General features: G+C 41.7%; 1 protein-coding gene across 4 annotated transcripts in view; it reads left to right on the forward strand.

Moving 5' to 3' along the window:
* The window catches only part of pla2r1 (phospholipase A2 receptor 1), a 105,754-nt gene that overhangs the window by 72,288 nt on the left and 9,959 nt on the right, over positions 1 to 23,507 (forward strand). For all 4 annotated transcript variants that reach the window (XM_061887315.1, XM_061887312.1, XM_061887314.1 and 1 more), the window contains 7 exons: positions 995 to 1,131; positions 3,739 to 3,856; positions 9,595 to 9,734; positions 11,981 to 12,116; positions 16,282 to 16,517; positions 21,525 to 21,699; positions 21,806 to 21,940. In XM_061887315.1, coding sequence (XP_061743299.1) covers positions 995 to 1,131; positions 3,739 to 3,856; positions 9,595 to 9,734; positions 11,981 to 12,116; positions 16,282 to 16,517; positions 21,525 to 21,699; positions 21,806 to 21,940 — 1,077 coding nt within the window. The remainder of the gene's footprint in view (positions 1 to 994; positions 1,132 to 3,738; positions 3,857 to 9,594; positions 9,735 to 11,980; positions 12,117 to 16,281; positions 16,518 to 21,524; positions 21,700 to 21,805; positions 21,941 to 23,507) is intronic.

Consider the following 23,507-nt stretch of genomic DNA (forward strand, 5'->3'; position numbering starts at 1 on the left):
CTTATTTTTTTAAGAAAAAAAACAGCCTGCACGGCAGCTTTGTGTTATTAGAGTCAACATTGCAAAATGTTCCTGTTACATTTTACATTTGCTCTTTTACACCAATTTTTATGTTTAAATTTTTTTCCATAGTATTTTTCAAATGAGGAGCCAGATGAGGTGGTTCGGGCCTCTGGTCAGGATGCCACCCGAACGCCTCCCTAGGGAGGTGTTTAGGGCACGTCCAGCTGGTAGGAGGCCACGGGGAAGACCCAGGACACGTTGGGAAGACTATGTCTCCCGGCTGGCCTGGGAACGCCTCGGGATCCCCCGGGAAGAGCTAGACGAAGTGGCTGGAGATAGGGAAGTCTGGGCTTCCCTGCTTAGGCTGCTGCCCCCGCGACCCGACCTCGGATAAGCGGAAGATGATGGATGGATATTTTTCAAATGTGCCGTGGGGCCGTTAAAAAATGACCTGCAGGCCGCACTTTGGACACCTCTGCTCTAAAGGGAGAGAAGTAGTGTTGTATTCTGAGCATCATCTCATATTTACTTTTAACTTTTAGTTTTTTTAAATGGCCCTCAGTAGTCACGTACACCCTCCATCCATTCATTATCTACCGCTTATTCCCTTTTGGGGTCGCGGGGGGTGCTGACGCCCATCTCAGCTACAATCGGGCGGAAAACGGTGTACACCCTGGACAAGTCGCCACCTCATCGCAGTAGTCACGTACACATTTGTGTCAATTATGCAAATTTTTTTCAATTTGGTCCCCATGAACCATATGAACTTTTTTTCCCCAGAGTCCCCAGTAAGACCCATCAGCACATGACTTCATCAAGCCAGATATTTAAAGAGGTGTATGAGCTAACTGGGCAGTGGACATTTTACCTCATTTCTTTTATGCCTCCACAAACTGTAGAAAGGCTGGTCCCCACAAGTCATGATCAACAACTTGGTCCCAATTCCAAATTATAACCTGTGTGTGTGTGTGTGTGTGTGTGTGTGATGCAGGGAAGTGGCGGAGCAAGAGGTGCAGTGAGGACCACGGCTACGTCTGCAAAAGGAGGACGGTCTCTGTGCTGGAGACGCCCAGGGAACCACGCTACATTGGAGGGTGTCCTGACAAATGGCTCTACTTTGGACACAAGGTTCTCTCACTCTCACACACACACACACCAGGAAGGGCTTTTCTCTGTTATTTTTGTGTAATTGGTAAATAAAAAGAGAATACAATTAATTTGCAAATCTTTTTCAACTTATATTCAATTGAATAGTTTAGTTTATTAAGGATCCTGTTATGGCCTGATCAAGGAGGCGACCCCAGGATGCAGAGACGGGAGGCAAGGTAGAATTACAAAAAGGGAAAATTTAACAAGTCCAAAAAGTGTGACAAAAGGCGATGGGGCAGAAGTGCACACCATGAATAAACAAACAAAAACAGGTTTCTCAGTGGTCGGCAGGGGAAAAGGCCAGGGCGCATTGAGCACAGCAAAAGGTCCAACACAAAATCCTCATTACCTCAGAGGGGCTAGGAAGCAAACACAAAGTGGTGAGGGGATTTCAGGAATAAGGAGAAACAACATACCAGGACTGACGAAGTGAAGCAGGCGCATGCACGTGGGCGGTGCAGGGGACTACAACCGGCAGGATCCAGCTGTCAGTGACGAGCTTAAATACTCCCAGTTAGAAATTTGTTGCAGGTGTGCCTCGCTGGGGACTAAGGAACTGAAGAAAAGATACATCACCTTAAAAGAGAAGGCAGGGAAATAACAAAACACTGCAGATCCACATCAGTCTACACCGCAGTGGAGACTATTCTTCCTGGGCTGCAGGCAAAAGACATCACGCAATCACAAAACAAAAGATTACAATGTAGTACAACATGATCAAGTAATAAAATGTGTTTATATAAAAATAGCAACAACAAAGAACCCCCCCAAAAAACCAATAACTTGGAGTTTACATGATAATGGGCGGCATAGCTCGGTTGGTAGAGCGGCCGTGCCAGCAACTTGAGGGTTGCAGGTTCGATTCTCGCTTCCGCCATCCTAGTCACTGCCGTTGTGTCCTTGGGCAAGGCACTTTACCCACCTGCTCCCAGTGCCACCCACACTGCTTTAAATGTAACTTAGGTATTGGGTTTTACTATGTAAAGCGCTTTGAGTCACTAGAGAAAAGCGCTATATAAATATAATTCACTCCACAATTCACAATGTTTACAAATGTACGATAATGGCATTTTTTTCTGATACCCGATATTCCGATATTGTCCAACTCTTAATTACCCATTCCGATATCAACCGATACCGATATATACAGTTGTAGAATGAACACATTATTATGCCTAATTTTGTTGTGATGGATCCATTAAACAATGTAACAAGGTTTTCCAAAATAAGTCAACTCAAGTTATGGAAAAAAATGCCAACATGGCACTGCCAAAGTGCGTTATTTTTTTTAACATGCCTCAAAACAGCAGCTTGGAATTTGGGGACATGCTCTCCCTGAGAGAGCATGAGGAGGTTGAGGTGGGGTAGGGGGGGTGTATATTGTAGCGTCCCGAAAGAGTTAGTGCTGCAAGGGGTTATGGGTATTTGTTGTGTTGTGTTACGGTGCGGGTGTTCTCCCTGTTTGTCATTCCTGTTTGGTGTGGGTTCACATTGTGGCGCATATTTGTAACATTGTTAAAGTTTTTTATACGGCCACCCTCTGTGTGACCTGTATGGCTGTTGACCAAGTATGCATGCAGATATTATGTGACTGGGCCGGCACGCAAAGGCAGTGCCTTTAAGGTTTATTGGCGCTCGGTACTTCTCCCTACGTCTGTGTACACAGCGGCGTTTTAAAAAGTCATACTGTGACGGACTCAAGCCGTCGTGCGGGTTCAATGGACCACCAAACAGGGACATCTTTGCGAGCAGGTGTAGACTTCTTTATTTTTGCAAATAAGAAAAGTCTTTTGCGGGTTGCTTTTCAGCTGTCCGCGCTCTCACTGCTCGCTCCTCCATGTCGCTTTTCAGCCGTCCACGTCTTTTGCCTCTGTCTCTCGCTGTCGCTCTTGTCCTTGTTGCTTGTGGTGTCTCTCGTCACTGTCCTCCTTCTGCCCCGTTCTCTCCTCCTTCTCTCCTTTTATACATCGAGAGGAGATACACTAATTGTTCCCAGGTGCGCGATCCACGCACCTGATCTCGCTTGTGGCGTCGCTTGTGGCGTCGCTCCCGGCGCGCCCCGCTTCGCCGCTCGCTCACTTTCTTCGCCTCCTCGCCGCCATCTTGGGCTGGGCTCCAGCATGCCCTGCTGCTCTGTCAGACCATCGGCTCCGCCTCTCCACCCGTACATTTTGAACACTAGTGTGCCGCGGGACAGTGGTTGAAAAACACTGCTATAGACAGTACAAACACTCAACAACAGCACATTATTGGCTAGTTTGCAAAAAATATTTTTAACTCAATTAAGTGAAATGACATCATCTCCCACGACACAGCAGACTGTGCTTTTACAAACACTGCCTTACTGAATAGCAACACACAATCTGATGGAAGGAATAGAAAGAGGTTGTGAGTTAATTGTTGACTAAAGACAAAGTGAAGTTAATTGAGTGAAGATTGATGTTTCAGTTTGAGGACTAATTGGCCTCAAATGTAATCAAGTGGAGACGTCCTTGTTTCTTGTAGCGTGGAGTCTCACAGCCAACCACATGCTAATGTGTGTGTGTGTGTGTGTGTGTGTGTGTGTGTGTGTGTGTGTGTGTTCAGTGTCTCCTGCTCCACCTGCCTGCCAGTCCAAAAGAGGGTAAAAGTTGGAAGGACGCCCAGTCCATCTGCTCCTCCTTCCAAGGCTCCCTGATGGCCATCGATGATGAGATCGAACAAGGTGCAAGCACTCATTCAAATCTTAATTGTCTGATTCCTCTTTTAAAGCCTTTCTGTTATGGTTAAACAGGAAGTAATGTCCAAAGATTTATTATACAAACCCAGTTTCCATATGAGTTGGGAAATTGTGTTAGATGTAAATATAAACAGAATACAATGATTTGCAAATCATTTTCAACCCATATTCAGTTGAATATGCTACAAAGACAACATATTTGATGTTCAAACTCATAAACTATTTTTTTTTTTGCAAATAATAATTAACTTAGAATTTCATGGCTGCAACAAGTGCTTAAGTAGTTGGGAAAGGGCATGTTCACCACTGTGTTACATCACCTTTTCTTTTAACAACACTCAATAAACGTTTGGGAACTGAGGAAACTAATTGTTGAAGCTTTGAAAGTGGAATTTTTTCCCATTCTTGTTTTATGTAGAGCTTCAGTCCTTCAACAGTCCGGGGTCTCCGCTGTCGTATTTTACGCTTCATAATGCGCCACACATTTTCCATGGGAGACAGGTCTGGACTGCAGGCGGGCCAGGAAAGTACCCGCACTCTTTTTTTACGAAGCCACGCTGTTGTAACACGTGCTGAATGTGGCTTGGCATTGTCTTGCTGAAATAAGCAGGGGCGTCCATGAAAAAGACGGCACTTAGATGGCAACATATGTTGTTCCAAAACCTGTATGTACCTTTCAGCATTAATGGTGCCTTCACAGATGTGTAAGTTACCTATGCCGTGGGCACTGATTTATTCCCATACCGTCACAGATTCAGGCTTTTGACCTTTGTGTCGATAACCGTCTGGAGGGTTCGCTTCCCCTTCGGTCCGGATGACACGATGTCTAATATTTCCAAAAACAATTTGAAATATAGACTCGTCAGACCACAGAATACTTTTCCACTTTGCATCAGTCCTTCCTAGATGATCTCTGGCCCAGAGAAGCCGGAAGCGTTTCTGGATGTTGTTGATAAATGGCTTTCGCTTTGCAAAGTAGAGCTTTAACTTCCACTTACAGATGTAGCGACCAACTGTACTTAGTGACAGTGGTTTTCTGAAGTGTTCCTGAGCCCATGTGGTGATATCCTTTAGAGATTGATGTGGGTTTTTGATACAGTGCCGTCTGAGGGATGGAAGGTCACGGTCATTCAATGTTGGTTTCCGGCCATGCCGCTTACGTGGAGTGATTTCTCCAGATTCTCTGAACCTTTTGATGATATTATGGAGCGTAGATGTTGAAATCCTTAAATTTCTTGCAATTGCACTTTGAGAAACGTTGTTCTTAAACTGTTTGACTATTTGCTCACGCAGTTGTGGACAAAGGGGTTTACCTCGCCCCATCCTTTCTTGTGAAAGACTGAGCATTTTTTGGGAAGCTGTTTTTAAACCCAATCGTGGCACCCAGCTGTTCCCAATTAGCCTGCACACCTGTGGGATGTTCCAAATGAGTGTTTGATGAGCATTCCTCAACTTTATCAGTATTTATTGCCACCTTTCCCAACTTCTTTGTCATGTGTTGCTGTCATCAAATTCTAAAGTTAATGATTATTTGCAACAAAAAATGTTTGAGTTTGAACATCAAATATGTTGTCTTTGTAGCATATTCAACTGAATTTGGGTTGAAAAATGATTTGCAAATCATTGTATTCTGTTTATATTTACATCTAACACAATTTCCCAACTCATATGGAAACGGGGTTTGTATATATAGACACCATATTTATATAATAATAAAACAATAATAATAATATAAACTAAGGAAATGGAGTGTGAAGGAGATCCAAGAGTGTGTATGGTGTAAGACTATGTGCAGGATTCAACTGGGGGGTTTTACCTTCAATGTTGGAAGTTTGTGTTTAGAGGAGCGGTGCAGTCCGACAAGGGCAAAGCAGGCATGGTTGTCCAGGGGCGGAAGCGGGGTAGAGAGGCGGGAGCGTGTCGTCGTAGTCTGGGTGCAAGCGAGGAGTCGAGAAGCAGCGAAGATCCAGGAGCACACGACACACAGCGTGACTCGGGGATGCACACAGGGAACTGCGGGGAGAGGGAGGACAAGACAATTAACACAGGGAAAGCACAGAGATCAGGACAGAGAGAGGGAGAGAACATAAAGCTTGTGTCGGCCTACGGTACAGAAGACTATATTCCGGTGCCTGATGGCAAGTTGAGCAGGCTTATGAAGGCAGCTCCTTCATACAGGCAGGTGCGCTGATTGCTGGTAAATGATTGCAGCTGGTGGTTGCTGCAGGCCGGAGACGCCCAGGGCGCGTCCCTGGATGTACGCAGACCGTGGGCGTGTCCAGAGGCGCGAAGCAGAGCGCAAAGATGGTCGTGACACTTTCTCTCACTTCATGGTAGGGTTGTCCACCATACCAATATTTTGGTACCGGTACCAAAATGTATTTCAATTAAATAAAGTGGACCACAAAAATGATTGTCTTTATTTAAACCAAAAATCTTAGTGTACATGAAACATATGTTTATTATTGACCTTTAATACAATGTTGAACATCAATCAATGAGTTTATTTATATAGCCCTAAATCCCAAGTGCCTCAAAGGGCTGCACAAACCACAACGACATCATCGGTCGGGCCCACATAAGGGCAAGGAAAAACTCACCCCAGTGGGACGTCGACAATGATGACTAATAGAACCATTGGAGAGGACCGCATATGTGGGCAACCCCCGCGCCCCCCAGGGGACCGAAAGCAATGGATGTTGAGCGGATCTAACATGATATTGTGAAAGTCCAATCCATAGTGGATCTGACGTAACCGTGAGAATCAAGTCCAACGTGGATCCAATACTAGACAACTTTTCTTTTAGTAGTCAGTAAACAAACAAAAACTCCTAATTAGTCTGCTGACATATGCAGTAACATATTGTGTCATTTATACACCTATAATTTTGTACACATTATGGGGGACAAACTGTAAAAAATGGCTTATCAATCTACTTGTTCATTTACTGTTAATATCTACTTATTTTCTGTTTTAACATGTTCTATCTACACTTCTGTTAAATTGTAGTAATCACTTATTCTTCTCTTCTTTGATACTTTACATTAGTTTTGGATGATACCATACATTTAGGTATCAATCCGATACCAAGTAGTTACAGGATCATACATTGGTCATATTCAAAGTCCTCATGTGTCCAGGGACATATTTACTGACTTTATTAACATAATATGACTTTTTTTTTTTTAAAGAAAAAAGATTTTATGACGATAAAGAATATTGATGTAATCATACTGCTAGTATCGACTAAATACACTATTGTACTTGGTATCATTACAGTGGATGTCAGGTGTAGCTCCACCCATGGCATTTGTTTACATAGCAGTGAGCTATTGTATCCTCCTACGATGTGTAGTGAAGCATGTGTAGCTCTTCCTCATCCTCCAGTGATAATTTTACTTGTAAGAAACCTACTTTAGTTGTCGCCATGGAGGACCTGGATTAGTGATTTAGAAGTAGCTAAAACACTGCTATGTCTTAAAGCAGCTCTCCCTGAGTGTGTTTCAGTGTTTTAACTTCACCTTTATCTTGACTTTTTACACCAAAATGCGTCCGTTCTCCCTTTTCTTTCTACACACTGTGTCTGCTTGTAAGTACTCTGTGTGTGTGCGCTGCCGAACATGCTCCTCCGCTGGTAAAACCAGCAATGTCATCTCGTGACGATGTGCTCAAAAAAAAGAAAAAAAAGAAATTAAAACTGCAAGCAGCGATGGACAAGACTGACTTTTGCTAGTGTTTCCTGCCTTTACCCATTCAACATATCTTTACCTGCAAATTACCTACCTTCCCTGCATCCTGGGGTCACACTGGTGCTTCCTGCCATCACCCAGACAACATATCTTTACCTGCACTTTACCTACCCTCTCTGTATCCTGGTGTCAAACTGGTGCCTCCTTCTTTCACCCAGTCAACATATCTTTACCTGCACAGTACCTACCTTCTCTTCATTGTGTGCTCACGCTGGTGCTTCCTGCTTATAAGCGGCCATCTTGAGACGGCAGCAGCATCAGCGCAGCGGTTCTTTGAATGCTCGTGAAATCAAAACCGGAGCACTGAGAAAAACTCTTTGCGCAACTTTTAATCAGAAGGGTTCAATCTCTTTCCTGTGCGAGTTTGAAGCCGACACAACAAACGCGTTCAGAGGAGATAATGTTTGAAAAAAGGTGACGGGTTTTTACAAAACTTTTGTTTTGAAGGGGTAATTGCCAACTTCCTGTTGATTTTTGCTGAAGGATGCCAATTAATGAAATGTAGGTCTAAGTGAGACCTACATAGAGGTTTTTGTTCCATGTCTCTACGACATTCCTACCGGAAGTTACAGTTTTGTCTGTGTTTTCTTCCTAGGAGCAGTTTTGTCAGTGTTTTATTCCTAGGGGGCACTAGAGCGCAATTGTGAGTTTTGGGGTTTGGTTTTGTATTAGATCACATTTTTTACCAGTCCTGATGTGTGTCTCGTGTTTGGTGAGTTTTGAAGCATTTTAAGGGGGTCAAATTAAAGCTCAAAGCGGCAAAAATGACATTTTTTAGGAAACTTTTGTTTTGAAGTGGTTTTTGCCAACTTCTTGTTGATTTTTGTTGAAGGACGTAAGTGTATGAAATTTAGGTCTAAGTCAGACCTACACAGAGGTTTTTTGTTTCATGTCTCTAAGACAGGGGTAGGGAACCTATGGCTCGCGAGCCAGATGTGGCTCTTTTGATGACTGCACCTGGCTCTCAGATAAATCTTAGCTGACATTGCTTAATATGATAAGTAATGAATAATTCCACTTGTAATCACAGTGTTAAAAATAATGTTCAAAATATAAAACATTCTCATGCATTTTTAATCCATCCATCCGTTTTCTACCGCAACTGTTCAACAATTTGCGTTAATGGTAAGAAGTTATTTATTTATTCTTGGTTAGTGTGGGGCTTGCCCTCCTGGGGTTTGTCAGACCACCAAGGACCAACATGAGAGCCTGTTTCAGGGTTACAATATTGTTTTATTTTTCAATAAGTCTCTCAGTTGCTTTCCAGCAATTGTATTTTTCTCTTTCGTTTTCGCTCGCGCTCTGGCTCCAGCCCCAACCCCGTCTCTCCTCCTGGCTGCTGCTTATAACAGAGCGACAGGTGATTAGATAACAAGGCCCAGGTGGGCCATCTACGCACCTGTCGCTGATTTCGAGGCCGGTCCTGGCACACCCCAGTTTGCTGCAGGCCGGCAGGCCACGCCCCCTCCACAGTTAGCTCGAGAATAACAATGTTATTACAAAGAATAAGAGACCTATTATACTCTAGAAATGTTGGTCTTACTTAAAAATGGACGTGTTTAGTTTTGTTCAGTGTAAAAAAAAATATTATATGGCCCTTATGGGAATACATTTTAAAATATTTGGCTTTTTGGCTCTCTCAGCCAAAAAGGTTCCCGACCCCTGCTCTAAGACATTCCTAACGGAAGTTACAAGCAGTTTTGTCTGTGTTTCTCCCTAAGGGGTGCTAGAGTGCAATTTTGGGTTTTGGGGTTTGGTTTTTTATTGGATGGCATTTTTCGCCAGTCCTGATGTGTGTGTCAAAGTTGGTGAGTTTTGAAGCATGTTAAGGGGGTCAAACTACAGCTTAAAGAGGCGGCGGAATAATAAAGCATAATAATAAAACCTTAGAAATACAATAGGGTCCTTTGTCCCAAAGGGACATTCGGTCCCTAAAAACCAACCCTACTTCATGGTGGTGTTTCTTTGCACAGCCTACATCACCATGCTGCTGCAGGGAAGCTCCGTGGGCGTGTGGATCGGTCTGTGGAACCAGGACCCCGGGAAGTGGACCAATGGGAGACCTGTAGGCTACACCAACTGGTCGCCTGTGGAACCCAAGAGCGACCTCAATGTAAGTTCCTGTGAGGAGAACCTTCTGCTAGCAGTGGCACCTTGATACCAGATATCGGTCTGATACTAACAATAAACAAGTATCGGATGATATCGGCTTGCATTCGGGCTGGACTATTAATCCAATTTAGATTTCGATTATGGCTTCTCATCATGAAAATATAATAATCATAAAAAAGGGCTCACAATTGACTGCTTTTGTGACGGTGAAACCAATTATAAGTGAAAAAAGATCATGTCTACTAGAAGTTTGAAATGTCACCATGGTTACCACTTTTTATTTGACACATGCTAGGATGTCTAGTCAATAATCACTAAACAAACAGCACAGCACACGCTCACCCCTTCACAATAATAGCACGGTGCACCACTTCACACCCCTTCACAATAATAGCACGGTGCACCACTTCACACCCCTTCACAATAATAGCACGGTGCACCACTTCACACCCCTTCACAATAATAGCACGGTGCACCACTTCACACCCCTTCACAATAATAGCACGGTGCGCCGCTTCACACCCCTTCACAATAATAGCACGGTGCGCCGCTTCACACCCCTTCACAATAATAGCACGGTGCACCACTTCACACCCCTTCACAATAATAGCACGGTGCGCCACTTCACACCCCTTCACAATAATACCACGGTGCGCCGCTTCACACCCCTTCACAATAATAGCACGGTGCACCACTTCACACCCCTTCACAATAATAGCACGGTTCGCCACTTCACACCCCTTCACAATAATACCACGGTGCACCACTTCACACCCCTTCACAATAATAGGACGGTGCGCCGCTTCACACCCCTTCACAATAATAGCACGGTGCGTCACTTCCGGTCTGACTGCGCTAACAAAACAAATCAAATAAAAATAAATAAAAATTTCAAAAAAGTACCTCACACAAATATGATGTACTTCAAGCACTTATTGATACATTTACACAATTATTATACTTCAACCTAAAATACTGCTCAGAATTGTCATTTTACCAATAATTGTGATTACAATATCAATCAATATAATCCTGATTATTATTTTTGCCATAATGGTCCAGCCCTAATTTGCCTCCAGTGACTGTGAATATGTGTATTAAGAATGTGAATATGTGTACTATGAATGTGAATATGTGTACTATGAATGTGAATACATGTACTATGACTGTGAATACGTGTACTATGAATGTGAATACGTGTACTATGAATGTGAATACGTGTACTATGAATGTGAATATGTATACTATGAATGTGAATATGTGTACTATGAATGTGAATACGTGTACTATGAATGTGAATACGTGTACTATGAATGTGAATATGTGTACTATGAATGAGAATATGTGTACTATGAATGTGAATATGTGTACTATGAATGTGAATACGTGTACTATGAATGTGAATATGTGTACTATGAATGTGAATATGTGTACTATAAATGTGAGACTGTGTATTATGAATGTGAATATGTGTACTATAAATGTGAGTATGTGTACTATGACTGTGAATATGTGTACTATGAATGTGAATATGTGTACTATGACTGTGAATATGTGTACTATGAATGTAAATATGTGTACTATGACTGTGAATATGTGTACTATTACTGTGCATATGTGTACTATGAATGTGAATATGTGTACTATGACTGTGAATATGTGTACTATGAATGTGAATATGTGTACTATGAATGTGAATATGTGTACTATGAATGTAAATATGTGTACTATGACTGAATATTTGTACTATGAATGTGAATATGTGTACTATGAATGTGAATACATGTACTATTAATGTGAATATGTGTACTATGAATCTGAATGTGTGTACTATGACTGTGAATATGTGTACTATGAATGTGGATATGTGTATTATGAATGTGGATATGTGTACTATGAATGTGAATGTGTACTATGACTGTGAATATGTGTACTATGAATGTGAATGTGTGTACTATGAATGTGAATATGTGTACTATGATTGTGAATATGTGTACTATGAATGTGAATATGTGTACTATGAATGTGAATATGTGTACTATGAATGTGAATATGTGTACTATGAATGTGAATATGTGTACTATGAATGTGGATATGTGTACTATGAATGTGAATATGTGTACTATGAATGTGAATATTTGTACTATGAATGTGAATATGTGTACTATGAATGTGAATATGTGTACTATGAATGTGGATATGTGTACTATGACGACGTGTACTGACAAATAGTGGATGTACCAACAGGACGAGGAGCTGCTGGCTGATGATGAAGCCATGTGTACTGTCCTGTCCAACAACCACAACTTCCACCTGACGGGCAAGTGGTACGACGAGAGCTGCACCCAGGATGACTACGGCTTTGTTTGCCAAAAACCTCAAGGTAGGAGTCCCCGCCTGGGTCTAAAAATCTCCACAATTCATTCATAAATACAGAGGAACCATAATTTACAAAGTTAAATTGGTTTGTAAATGGAAAAGTTTGTATAGTGAAGCAGATTTCTCCATAAGAAACAATATAAATATGAATAATTGGTTCCAGCCTTGACAATAGTCCATGTTTTAGTGAAGGTTTGTACAGGTTGAACACAACATAAAGTATTATACAGTACTGTATATCAAACACAGCAAGGAGGAGATGGATCAACTCTCCATTTATTAACAAGACAGAACAACAACGACAAGCTGAACTGTCCTGCGTGCGCACAAACACAAAAGTCCCCTTAGAAATCACCAACATCCCTTCACTTTAACAACCATATTGCTACAATAATAAACATTTATAAAGGCAGGAAAAACACTTTAATTCTGACTGTCAGGTTCAAACATCAATGCCATCTAGTAGAAAAGACAGGAAGCCAAGGAAATCAAACAGAGACAGGATTTAATTTAGCTCAATGAGGAGAGCGTGTGCACTTGTACCCTCGTACAATGTCGCCCCGCCGCTCTGAGGAGGGAGCGCCACACCTCCTCATTTATTTGGGTATTTCATGATTACAAGGCTGCAGCTGTTTCTAAGGGGAAGGGGGTCATAAACAGCTCCTGCCCTCGGTCATAAACAGTTTAAAGAAAAGGTGCCCGGAGCGGTGTCAGGTTCTGCTTCCTCTCTTGCTTTGTAGTTATGACAAGGTCTTCCTCTGGCTGTCCAAAAGATCAGGGAAACCGACACCTCCGCGTCGCATCCCATCGCACACAGTGGAAGTTTACAAGCCTTTTGCTTGATTAGGACAAAGACAGCTTTTGTCTTCTCGCAGGGCAGCCTGAACTCATGGGAAAACAAGTTGTGTGATAACTTTTGTATACAATTAATCTGACACTGACCAATGTATGATCCTGTAACTACTTGGTATCGGATCCATACCTAAATGTGTGGTATCATCCAAAACTAATGTCAAGTATCAAATAAGAGAAGAATAAGTGATTATTACATTTGAACAGAAGTGTAGATAGAACATGTTAAAACAGAAAACAATGCGACACCTACCCTTTACATCAGTATTTCTTAACCATATTATTATTATTGGTTTATTAGGTATTATATTTTATTGTATGATCCTGTAACTACTTGGTATCGGATCCATACCTAAATGTGTGGTATCATCCAAAAATAATGTCAAGTATCAAAGAAGAGAAGAATAAGTGATTATTACATTTTAACAGAAGTGTAGATAGAACATGTTAAAAGAGAAAATAAGCAGAAATTAACAGTAAATGAACAAGAAGATTAATTATCCATTTTTACTGTTTGTCCTTTTTAATGTGTACAAAATAATAGGCATATAAATGACACAATATGTTACTGCATAGACTAATTAGGAGTCTTTGTTTGTTTACTTACTACTAAAAGACAAGTGGTCTACTATGTTCAATATTTTCTTTAAGGACTAAATTACAATACTGCGATGAGGTGGCGACTTGTCCAGGTTGTATTCGCCTTCCGCCCGATTGTAGTTGAGATAGGCACTGCGCCCCCACGACCCCAAAGGGAATAAGCAGTAGAAAATGGATGGATAAATTACAATAATAAACATATGTTTATGTATCACACGTTTTTCTGTAAAAAATTAGGCCAATAATGACATTTTTAGTGATCCCATTTTTTTTTAAAAGTATCACAGTATGGACAGTATGGTACCTCTAATTTGTACCCAGTGTTTATGAGTTGTTATTTGGATCTAGGTAGGTCAGGCCCAGACTGTACTTATTGTTCATGATCCAGTATCTAACGTGTCCGCCGTGGGAGGGAATAGAACAACGCCCATCTTCTCCTCTCTCCAGCATGCATTTCTTTGTCTGCTGCTGTCAGGTTCAAACACTGATGACATCTATTAAACCGGCAAAGAAGCAAGGAATTCAACAGAGACAGAATTCAATTTAGCTCAATAGCTGTACTCTTAGTACAGTCTTCCACCACGCTCTGACGAAAGATTGTACACCTCCTCTTTCATTTGGACTTTCCCTGATTACATGGCAACAGCTGTTTCTAAAGGAAGGGGGGCCGTAAACAGCCGTCGCCTTTGGTTACAAAACAGTTCAAAGAAAAGGTGCCTTGAGGGGGGTCAGGTCCTGCTTCCTCTCCGCTTTGTAGATGTCAGGTCAAGACAAGATCCTTCTGTGAATTACAATACATCAAAGAAACCAACACCTTCATGTCGCTTCCCATCCTACTCAGTGGAGTTTTACAAGCCTTTTGCTAAGACCAAAGACAGCTTTTGTCTCGCCGGGAACTCATGGCAACACAAAGTTTTGTGATAACTTAGATACCATTATTCTCTCGCAAAAATGACTAATGATCTATTGCTAACGATGGATTCTGATGCGTCATCTATGTTGCTGCTCCTCGATCTTAGCGCTGCTTTCAATACCGTCGATCATAATATTTTATTAGAACGTATCAAAACACGAATTGGTATGTCAGACTTAGCCCTGTCTTGGTTTAACTCTTATCTTACTGACAGGATGCAGTGTGTCTCCCATAACAATGTGACCTCGGACTACGTTAAGGTAACGTGTGGAGTTCCCCAGGGTTCGGTCCTTGGCCCTGCACTCTTCAGCATCTACATGCTGCCGCTAGGTGACATCATACACAAATCCGGTATTAGCTTTCACTGTTATGCTGATGACACCCAACTCTACATGCCCCTAAAGCTGACCAACACGCCAGATTGTAGTCAGCTGGGGGCGTGTCTTAATGAAATTAAACAATGGATGTCCGCTAACTTTTTGCAACTCAACGCCAAAAAAACAGAAATGCTGATTATCGGTCCTGCTAGACACCGAACTCTATTTAATAATACAACTCTAACATTTGACAACCAAACAATTAAACAAGGCGACACGGTAAAGAATCTGGGTATTATCTTCGACCCAACTCTCTCCTTTGAGGCACACATTAAAAGCGTTACTAAAACGGCCTTCTTTCATCTCCGTAATATCGCTAAAATTCGCTCCATTCTGTCCTCTAAAGACGCTGAGATCATTATCCATGCGTTTGTTACGTCTCGCCTCGACTACTGTAACGTATTATTTTCGGGTCTCCCCATGTCTAGCATTAAAAGATTACAGTTGGTACAAAATGCGGCTGCTAGACTTTTGACAAGAACAAGAAAGTTTGATCACATTACGCCTGTACTGTATATACCTTTATATACATATATACATACATATATACCTGCACTGGCTTCCTGTGCACTTAAGATGTGACTTTAAGGTTTTACTACTTACGTATAAAATACTACACGGTCTAGCTCCATCCTATCTTGCCGATTGTATTGTACCATATGTCCCGGCAAGAAATCTGCGTTCAAAGGACTCCGGCTTGTTAGTGATTCCCAAAGCCCAAAAAAAGTCTGCGGGGTATAGAGCGTTTTCCGTTCGGGCTCCAGTACTCTGGAATGCCCTCCCGGTAACAGTTCGAGATGCCACCTCAGTAGAAGCATTTAAGTCTCACCTTAAAACTCATTTGTATACTCTAGCCTTTAAATAGACTCCCTTTTTAGACCAGTTGATCTGCCGTTTCATTTCTTTTTCTTCTATGTCCCACTCTCCCTTGTGGAGGGGGTCCGGTCCGATCCGGTGGCCATGTAATGCTTGCCTGTGTATCGGCTGGGGGCATCTCTGCGATGCTGATCCGCCTCCGCTTGGGATGGTTTCCTGCTGGCTCCGCTGTGAACGGGACTCTCGCTGCTGTGTTGGATCCGCTTTGGACTGGACTCTCGCGACTGTGTTGGATCCATTGTGGATTGAACTTTCACAGTATCATGTTAGACCCGCTCGACATCCATTGCTTTCCTCCTCTCCAAGGTTCTCATAGTCATCATTGTCACCGACGTCCCACTGGGTGTGAGTTTTCCTTGCCCTTATGTGGGCCTACCGAGGATGTCGTGGTGGTTTGTGCAGCCCTTTGAGACACTAGTGATTTAGGGCTATATAAGTAAACATTGATTGATTGATTGATATTCTGACAGCCACATTTTGGGTTTTTCTAGCTTTTTCCATATCCTGTTATTGTGTGTAAAATTGATTGACTGCAGTTATATTTGCCTCAGATCCATCCAAAGCTCCCAGCCGCTCCTCTCGCCACCCCCTGCCTGACAACTTGGAGTACAGGAGTCGCAGCTACAAGGTGGTGTCTGGCAACATGAGTTGGTACGACGCCATGCACATGTGCATCGACCATGATTCCGACCTGGTGAGCGTCACGGATGCGTACCACCAGGCCTTCCTCACCGTCCTGGTCAACAGACTGGCTGTCCCGCACTGGATTGGACTTTACAGTCAAGACGTGAGTACCTTCTTTACGTTTTACAGGACTGCAATGGCTGTCTAGGAATGTTACATGAAACAGACAGATGTTACGGCTCTGTCCAGAACATTAACTTGTCTTTGACATAGGGCAGTGGTCTTCAAACTACGGCCCGCGAGACGCCACAAGTTATCATATCAGCGGCCTGTTAGTTGGCCAAAACCAGTGACTCAACTATTAATTGTGCTTGTAAGCACACAAGGCACAACACCTTCTTATATGACCCAATCCAAACAACCTGCCCTAGTCATGGTGCAGGACAAAATAGCCAACCATTACAAAAACTCAACAAACATGGTCACACAAAACACTACCTGCTCATTGAACTTTGTGGATATAATTAAAAAAACATCCAGTCAACATTAAATGAATAAAATAAATACACCTGAATGACAAAAACAAAAATAAAAGTAGTCCCCCCAGAAAATGTTTTAAATATCCCGGATTACCCAGAATTCCCGGTTTCCCGGGACATTTTTCCCTTTAAAAATGAATGGGCCATTTTTTAAAACTTGCACAACTTCCAAATTTCTGTCCCGGTTCAAACCGTTCCACCATCCACACACTCCACTCGCCTTGGAAAATCACGGACGTATATGTTTTTTTAATTCCAGGAATTCCCAGAATTCCCAGTTTTCTAAAGCCCTATCCTCACCTCTTTCCGGAAAGCTTTCACAGTCCACATTTTTCAACTGATTTTTTCAAACATTCCTCTTAGTTGGGACAACAAATGCTCCTACTTTTTTTTTAAATACAAATTCCCTGTTTTCCCTAAATTCCAGGAATTCCTGGAATACCCACTATTAATTCAAACTGTTACTACGTCAACATTTTTCTACCGATTCAAAAAATTCCAACACCAACCCATTTATATCATCTCAGGCAATTGTGCTACTATCAATATTTTTAAAGATTCTCGGTTTTCTCAAAATTCCCAAATTTCCAGAAACTTCCCATTCAGATGAATAGACATATTCATAGTTCTACAACGCCCTAAATTCTTAAAATTGTGCACCATTTTTAAACCCGATTCCGATCTTTCAAGCATCCACACAAACTTCTTTTCCCATACATCGAACACAAAACATGTTTTCCCTTTCCAAAAATTCCCAGTTTTCCCGGAATTTCCCACAATTTTCTCCCCATTGACAATGAATAGGCATTATTTAATCGACCCGATATCCTACATTTCTCATCCGATTTGAAGCGTTCCACCATCCTTTCCATTTTTCCTGGAATTTCCCATAATTTTCTCTCCATTGACAATGAAAGGGCATTCTACTATTAACATATCCTACATTTCTCATTCGAGCCGAACCATTCCAACATCCACACACTCCACTCACCTTGGACATTCAAGCCAGTATGTTTCAAGGTTGCGAAAATTCCATGATTACCTGGAATTACCAGGAATTTCCCTCCATTTAAAATGAAAGGGCAATATACAAACATCTCTATATCCTACATTTCTCTTCCGATTTGAAGCGTTCCACCATCCACACACTCCACTCACCTTGGACAATCTCTGACATTTTTCAGTATCAAAAGAAATTCCAGGAATTCACAGTTTTCTAAAGCCCCATTTTCACCTCTTTCCTGGAAAGTTTTCACAGTCTACATTTTTCAACCGATTTTGACCATTCCACCTTCTAAACATTCCTCTTAGTTGGGACAACAAATGCTCCTACTTTTTTCTTACAAATTCCAGGTTTTCCCAAAATTCCAGTAATTCCTGGAATACCCACCATTAATTAAAACTGTTACTAGGTCAACAATTTTAAACCGATTACAAAAATTCCAAGACCAACATATTCATATCATCTAGGACCATTGTGCTAGTATCAATATTTTTCTAAGTTCCCGGTTTTCTCGAAATTTCCAAATTCACTGGATATTCCCATTCCAATGAAAGGATGTATGTATAGTTCTGCAATGGCATAAATTCTCAAAATTTTGCGCTATTTTTACACCTGATTTTGACCTTTTAACCATCCACACGCAAACAATTATGTTTTCGCCATCCAAACATTCCCATTTTTCCACAAATTTCCCAGAATTTTCTCCCCATTGACAATGAATAGGCATAATACAATCAACATATCCTACATTTCTCATCCGATTTGAACCGTTCCGACATCCACACACTCCAGTCACCTTGGACAATCGCTGACATTTTCCAGTATGAAAAACATTTCCAGGAAGTCCCAGAATTCCTTGTTTTCCAAAGCCCTATTTTCACCTCTTCCTGGAAGGTTTCCACAGTCCACATTTTTCAACCGATTTTGACCACTCCACCTTCAAAATATTCCTCTTAGTTGGGACAACAAATCCTCCTACTTTTTTAGATGCAAACAAACATGTTTTCCCTTTCCAAAAATTCCCAGTTTTCCAGAAATTTCCCATAATTTTCTCCCCATCGACAATGAATAGGCATAATACAATCAACATATCTTACATTTCTCATCCGATTTGAACCATTCCGATATCCACAGACTCCACTCACCTTGGACAATCGCTGACATTTTCCAGTATCAAAAAAATTTCCGGGAAGTCCCAGAATTCCTGGTTTTCCAAAGCCCTGTTTTCACCTCTTCCTGGAAGGTTTCCACATTTTTCAATCGATTTTGACCATTCCACCTCCAAAACATTCCTCTTAGTTGGGACAACAATGCTCCTACTTTTTTAGACGCAAACAAACATGTTTTCCCTATCCAAAAATTCCCAGTTTTCCAGAAATTTCCAAAAATTTTCTCCCCATTGACAATGAATAGGCATAATACAATCAACATATCCTACATTTCTCATCCGATTTGAACCATTCAGACATCCACACACTCCACTCACCCTGGACAATCACTGACATTTTCCAGTATCAAAAACATTTCCGGGAAGTCCCAGAATTCCTAGTTTTCCAAAGCCCTATTTTCACCTCTTCCTGGAAGGTTTCCACAGTCCTCATTTTTCAACTGATTTTGGCCACTCCACCTTCAAAACATTCCTCTTAGTTGGGACAACAAATGCTCCTACTTTTTTTGTACAAATTCCCGGTTTTCCTGAAATTCCAGTAATTCCTAGAATGGCCATTATCAATTCAAACTGTTACTACGTCAACATTTTTAAACTGATTACAAAAATTCCAACACCAACGTATTCATATCATCTAGGACCATTGTGCTAGTATTAATATTTTTCAAAATTCCCAGTTTTCTCGAAATTTCCAAATTCACTGGATATTCCCATTCCAATGAAAGGATGTATTTATAGTTCTGCAATGGCATAAATTCTCAACATTTTGCGCCATTTTTAAACCTGATTTTGACCTTTTAACCATCCACACGCAAACAATTATATTTTCGCTTTCCAAACATTCCCATTTTCCCCGGAATTTCCCATCATTTTCTCCCCATTGACAATGAATGGGCCTTACACAATCTACATATCCTACATTTCTCAACCTATTTGAACCGATTCCACCATCCACACACTCCAGTCACCTTGGACAATCACTGACATTTTCCAATATCAAAAACCTTCCCGGGAAGTCCCAGAATTCCTAGTTTTTCAAAGCCCTATTTTCACCTCTTCCTGGAAGGTTTCCACAGTCCACATTTTTCAACCGATTTTGACCACTCCACCTTCAAAAAACATTCCTCTTAGTTGGGACAACAAATGCTCCTATTTTTTTTCTACAAATTCAAGGTTTTCCCGAAATTCCAGTAACTCCTAGAATACCCATTATCAATTCAAACTGTTACTACGTCAACATTTTTAAACCGATTACAAATATTACAACATCAACCTATTCATATCATCTAGTACAGTTGTGCCAGTGTCAATATTTTCAAAAATTTCAGGTTTTCTCGAAATTTCCTAATTTACTGGATATTCTCATTCAAATGAAAGGATGTATTTATAGTTCTGCTATTCCTGAAATTCTCAAAATTGTGCGCCATTTTTCCGACCTACACGCAAACAAACATGTTTTGCCTTTCCAAAAATTCCCAGTTTTCCAGAAATTTCCCATAATTTTCTCCCCATTGACAATGAATAGGCATAATACAATCAACATATCCTACATTTCTCATCCGATTTGAACCATTCCACCATCCACACACTCCACTCACCTTGGACAATCACTGACATTTTCCAGTATCAAAAACATTTTCAGGAAGTCCCAGAATTCCTAAATTTCCAAAGCCCTATTTTCACCTCTTCCTGGAAGGTTTCCACAGTCCACATTTTTCAACCGATTTTGACCATTCCACCTTCAAAACATTCTTCTTAGTTGGGACAACAAATGCTCCTATTTGTTTGTACAAATTCAAGGTTTTCCCGAAATTCCAGTAAATCTTGGAATACCCATTATCAATTCAAACTGTGACTACGTCAACATTTTTAAACCCGATTACAAAAATTCCAACACCAACTTTTTCATATCATCTCGGACAGCTGTGCTAGTATTAATATTTTAGAAAATTCCCGGTTTTCTCGAAATTTCCAAATTTACCGGATAGTCCTATTCAAATGAAAGTATGTATTTATAGTTCCGCAATGCCCTGAATTGTCAAAATTTTGAGCCATTTTTAAACCCGATTCCAACCATTCACACGCAAACAAACATGTTTTCCCTTTCCAAAAATTCCCAGTTTTCCAGAAATTTCCCTGAATTCTCTCCTCATTGACAATGAATAGGCATTAAATAATCTACATATCCTACATTTCTCATCCGATTTGAAGCGTTCCACCATCCACACACTCCACTCACCCTGGACATTCAAGCCAGCATGTTTCCCGGTTTGGGAAGATTCCCTGATTACCCGGAATTACCGGGAATTTCCCTCCATTGCCAATGAATGGGCATTACACATTGGCATGCATATCCCACATTTCTCAAGCGATTCGAAGTGTTCCAACATCCACTGCAGTTTGTCAGCAAAGAGCGCCACCACGCCTGAGTCTTCACCCGCCACCTGCCTCTGTGTACAGAGCGGTATCAACTACCAGTGGTCCGACGGCAGCGATACGGTGTACACACACTGGGACTCGGCTGAAGACGACTTGGTGACAGGAGAGTGCGTGTACATGGATGTGAGCGGAGGATGGCGGCGGGCCGACTGTGAGAGTGCGCTGCCAGGGGCCGTGTGCCACGTTCCTCCACCAAGTAAAATCTGAAACACAGAATATATCACGTGCATCACATTGGATTTCAAGTCTTTGGCGCTTTAAATCTGTGCCAGCGAGACAAAAGTGCTACTTTTTCCTTGCAGAGAACAAAGCCTACGTCTCAAACGAGGCCGTGTGCCCGTCCACTTGGGTGAAGTTCGGACGCGGATGCTACGACTTCCAGCCCGCGCTGCAGAGGCTGACTTTTCAGGAGGCGCGAGAGCACTGCCGGCACAAAGGTAGCATGTCATTCATCCTCTTATGCCAGAGGGTAAACACTCCTTGAAGGCTAGAGAATGACAGCTTATTGTTTCTAGGCAGAATTCATAGGGCGGAATCATGTGTGCCCCGAGTGCCAAATTCAAAACTAAAATGGAACATTCTGGAACAGGATTTGGTTTGTTTAGTTGTTAATTAGCAGGCTCCTCTTGTTCTGGTTCATAGATTGAGGATAGGAAAAAGACAGGACTACCGTATTTCCTTGAATTGCCGCCAGGGCGCTAATTAATTTAAAACCAAAGGCATGCGGTAAAGGCAAGCATGCGCTATTTATTTTAAAACCTCTTCTTACTCCGGCGCTGAACAAAGGCATGCGGTAAATTTAGGCATGCGCTTAGAAATTTGAGTGTGATGTAAGGATTGTCACATTCAAAACGCATTGTGCTGCGCGGAGATATCACCTCAGGATGCAGTGGGACCAGACAGGCAGGATTGCAGGTATGAACCTGATTTATTATACAAAAAATAAAAGAACACTTGTACAAACAGCAAAGTAAAGGCGTGCCAGAGCGCACGAAAAGCTAAAGCTAATAGCTAGCACTAGAGTCCAAATAAATGTCACACAAGCACGTGTCAAGCGCACAAAAGCTAAGGTGTGACTTAGCACAGAACAGACAAGGGAGAGAAAACCAAACATGATAGTTGCGCGTAGCAAACCATGAGCTAAGACAGAACTGAGGTAGAAAACAGTCTTAAATGCTAAAGTAAACAATTGCCGTCAGGTGTGCGTCGAAAAACATAGCAGGTGGATAAATGAGAAGCCATGGCAACGAGAAAAAACAGGAACTGCAAAACTCGGAACCGGAAGAGTCTAAAATGAATAATCAAAACACAAACAAGGACTCAAATATAGACAAAAGATGTGATCCGGGAATCGGATCCCAACAAGGATACCATCATGAAAAGCACATTTAATTAAAAAAACATTATTATGGTCTTACCTTTACTTATAAATGAAGTCCATGCGCAGCTCCTTCTGATCAAAATCATCGATAACTTGTTTATAGAAGTCTTCCTTATCTTTCTTCAGTTTTAAAAGTCTCTCTGTCTCGATGGAGATCTTCCTTTATTACCTCCTGCTTCGATTGAAAGTCCAGTTTAGAAAACGGTTTTATGTTAGATATGTAATCCTCCATGTTAAAAGTGCAAGCGAGAGGAAAAAATAAACGATTGCTGCTTGTTGTCACTTCTTCTGCAGCCGAGTAGTCGCAAGAAGGATCACTAGCGCCCTCTACCACCAGGAGGCGGGAGTCATTTAATGACTCATATTTGACACACGCAGCTACGGTATATTAATAAAACATAGCTGCTTACTGGGCTTCACGGTGGCAGAGGGGTTAGTGCGTCTGCCTCACAATACGAAGCTCCTGCAGTCCTGGGTTCAAATCCAGGCTCGGGATCTTTCTGTGTGGAGTTTGCATGTTCTCCCCGTGAATGCGTGGGTTCCCTCCGGGTACTCCGGCTTCCTCCCACTTCCAAAGACATGCACCTGGGGATAGGTTGATTGGCAACACTTAATTGGCCCTA

The sequence above is a fragment of the Nerophis ophidion genome, linkage group LG25 (genome assembly GCF_033978795.1).
Source record: "Nerophis ophidion isolate RoL-2023_Sa linkage group LG25, RoL_Noph_v1.0, whole genome shotgun sequence".
NCBI classification, from domain to species: Eukaryota; Metazoa; Chordata; class Actinopteri; order Syngnathiformes; family Syngnathidae; genus Nerophis; species Nerophis ophidion.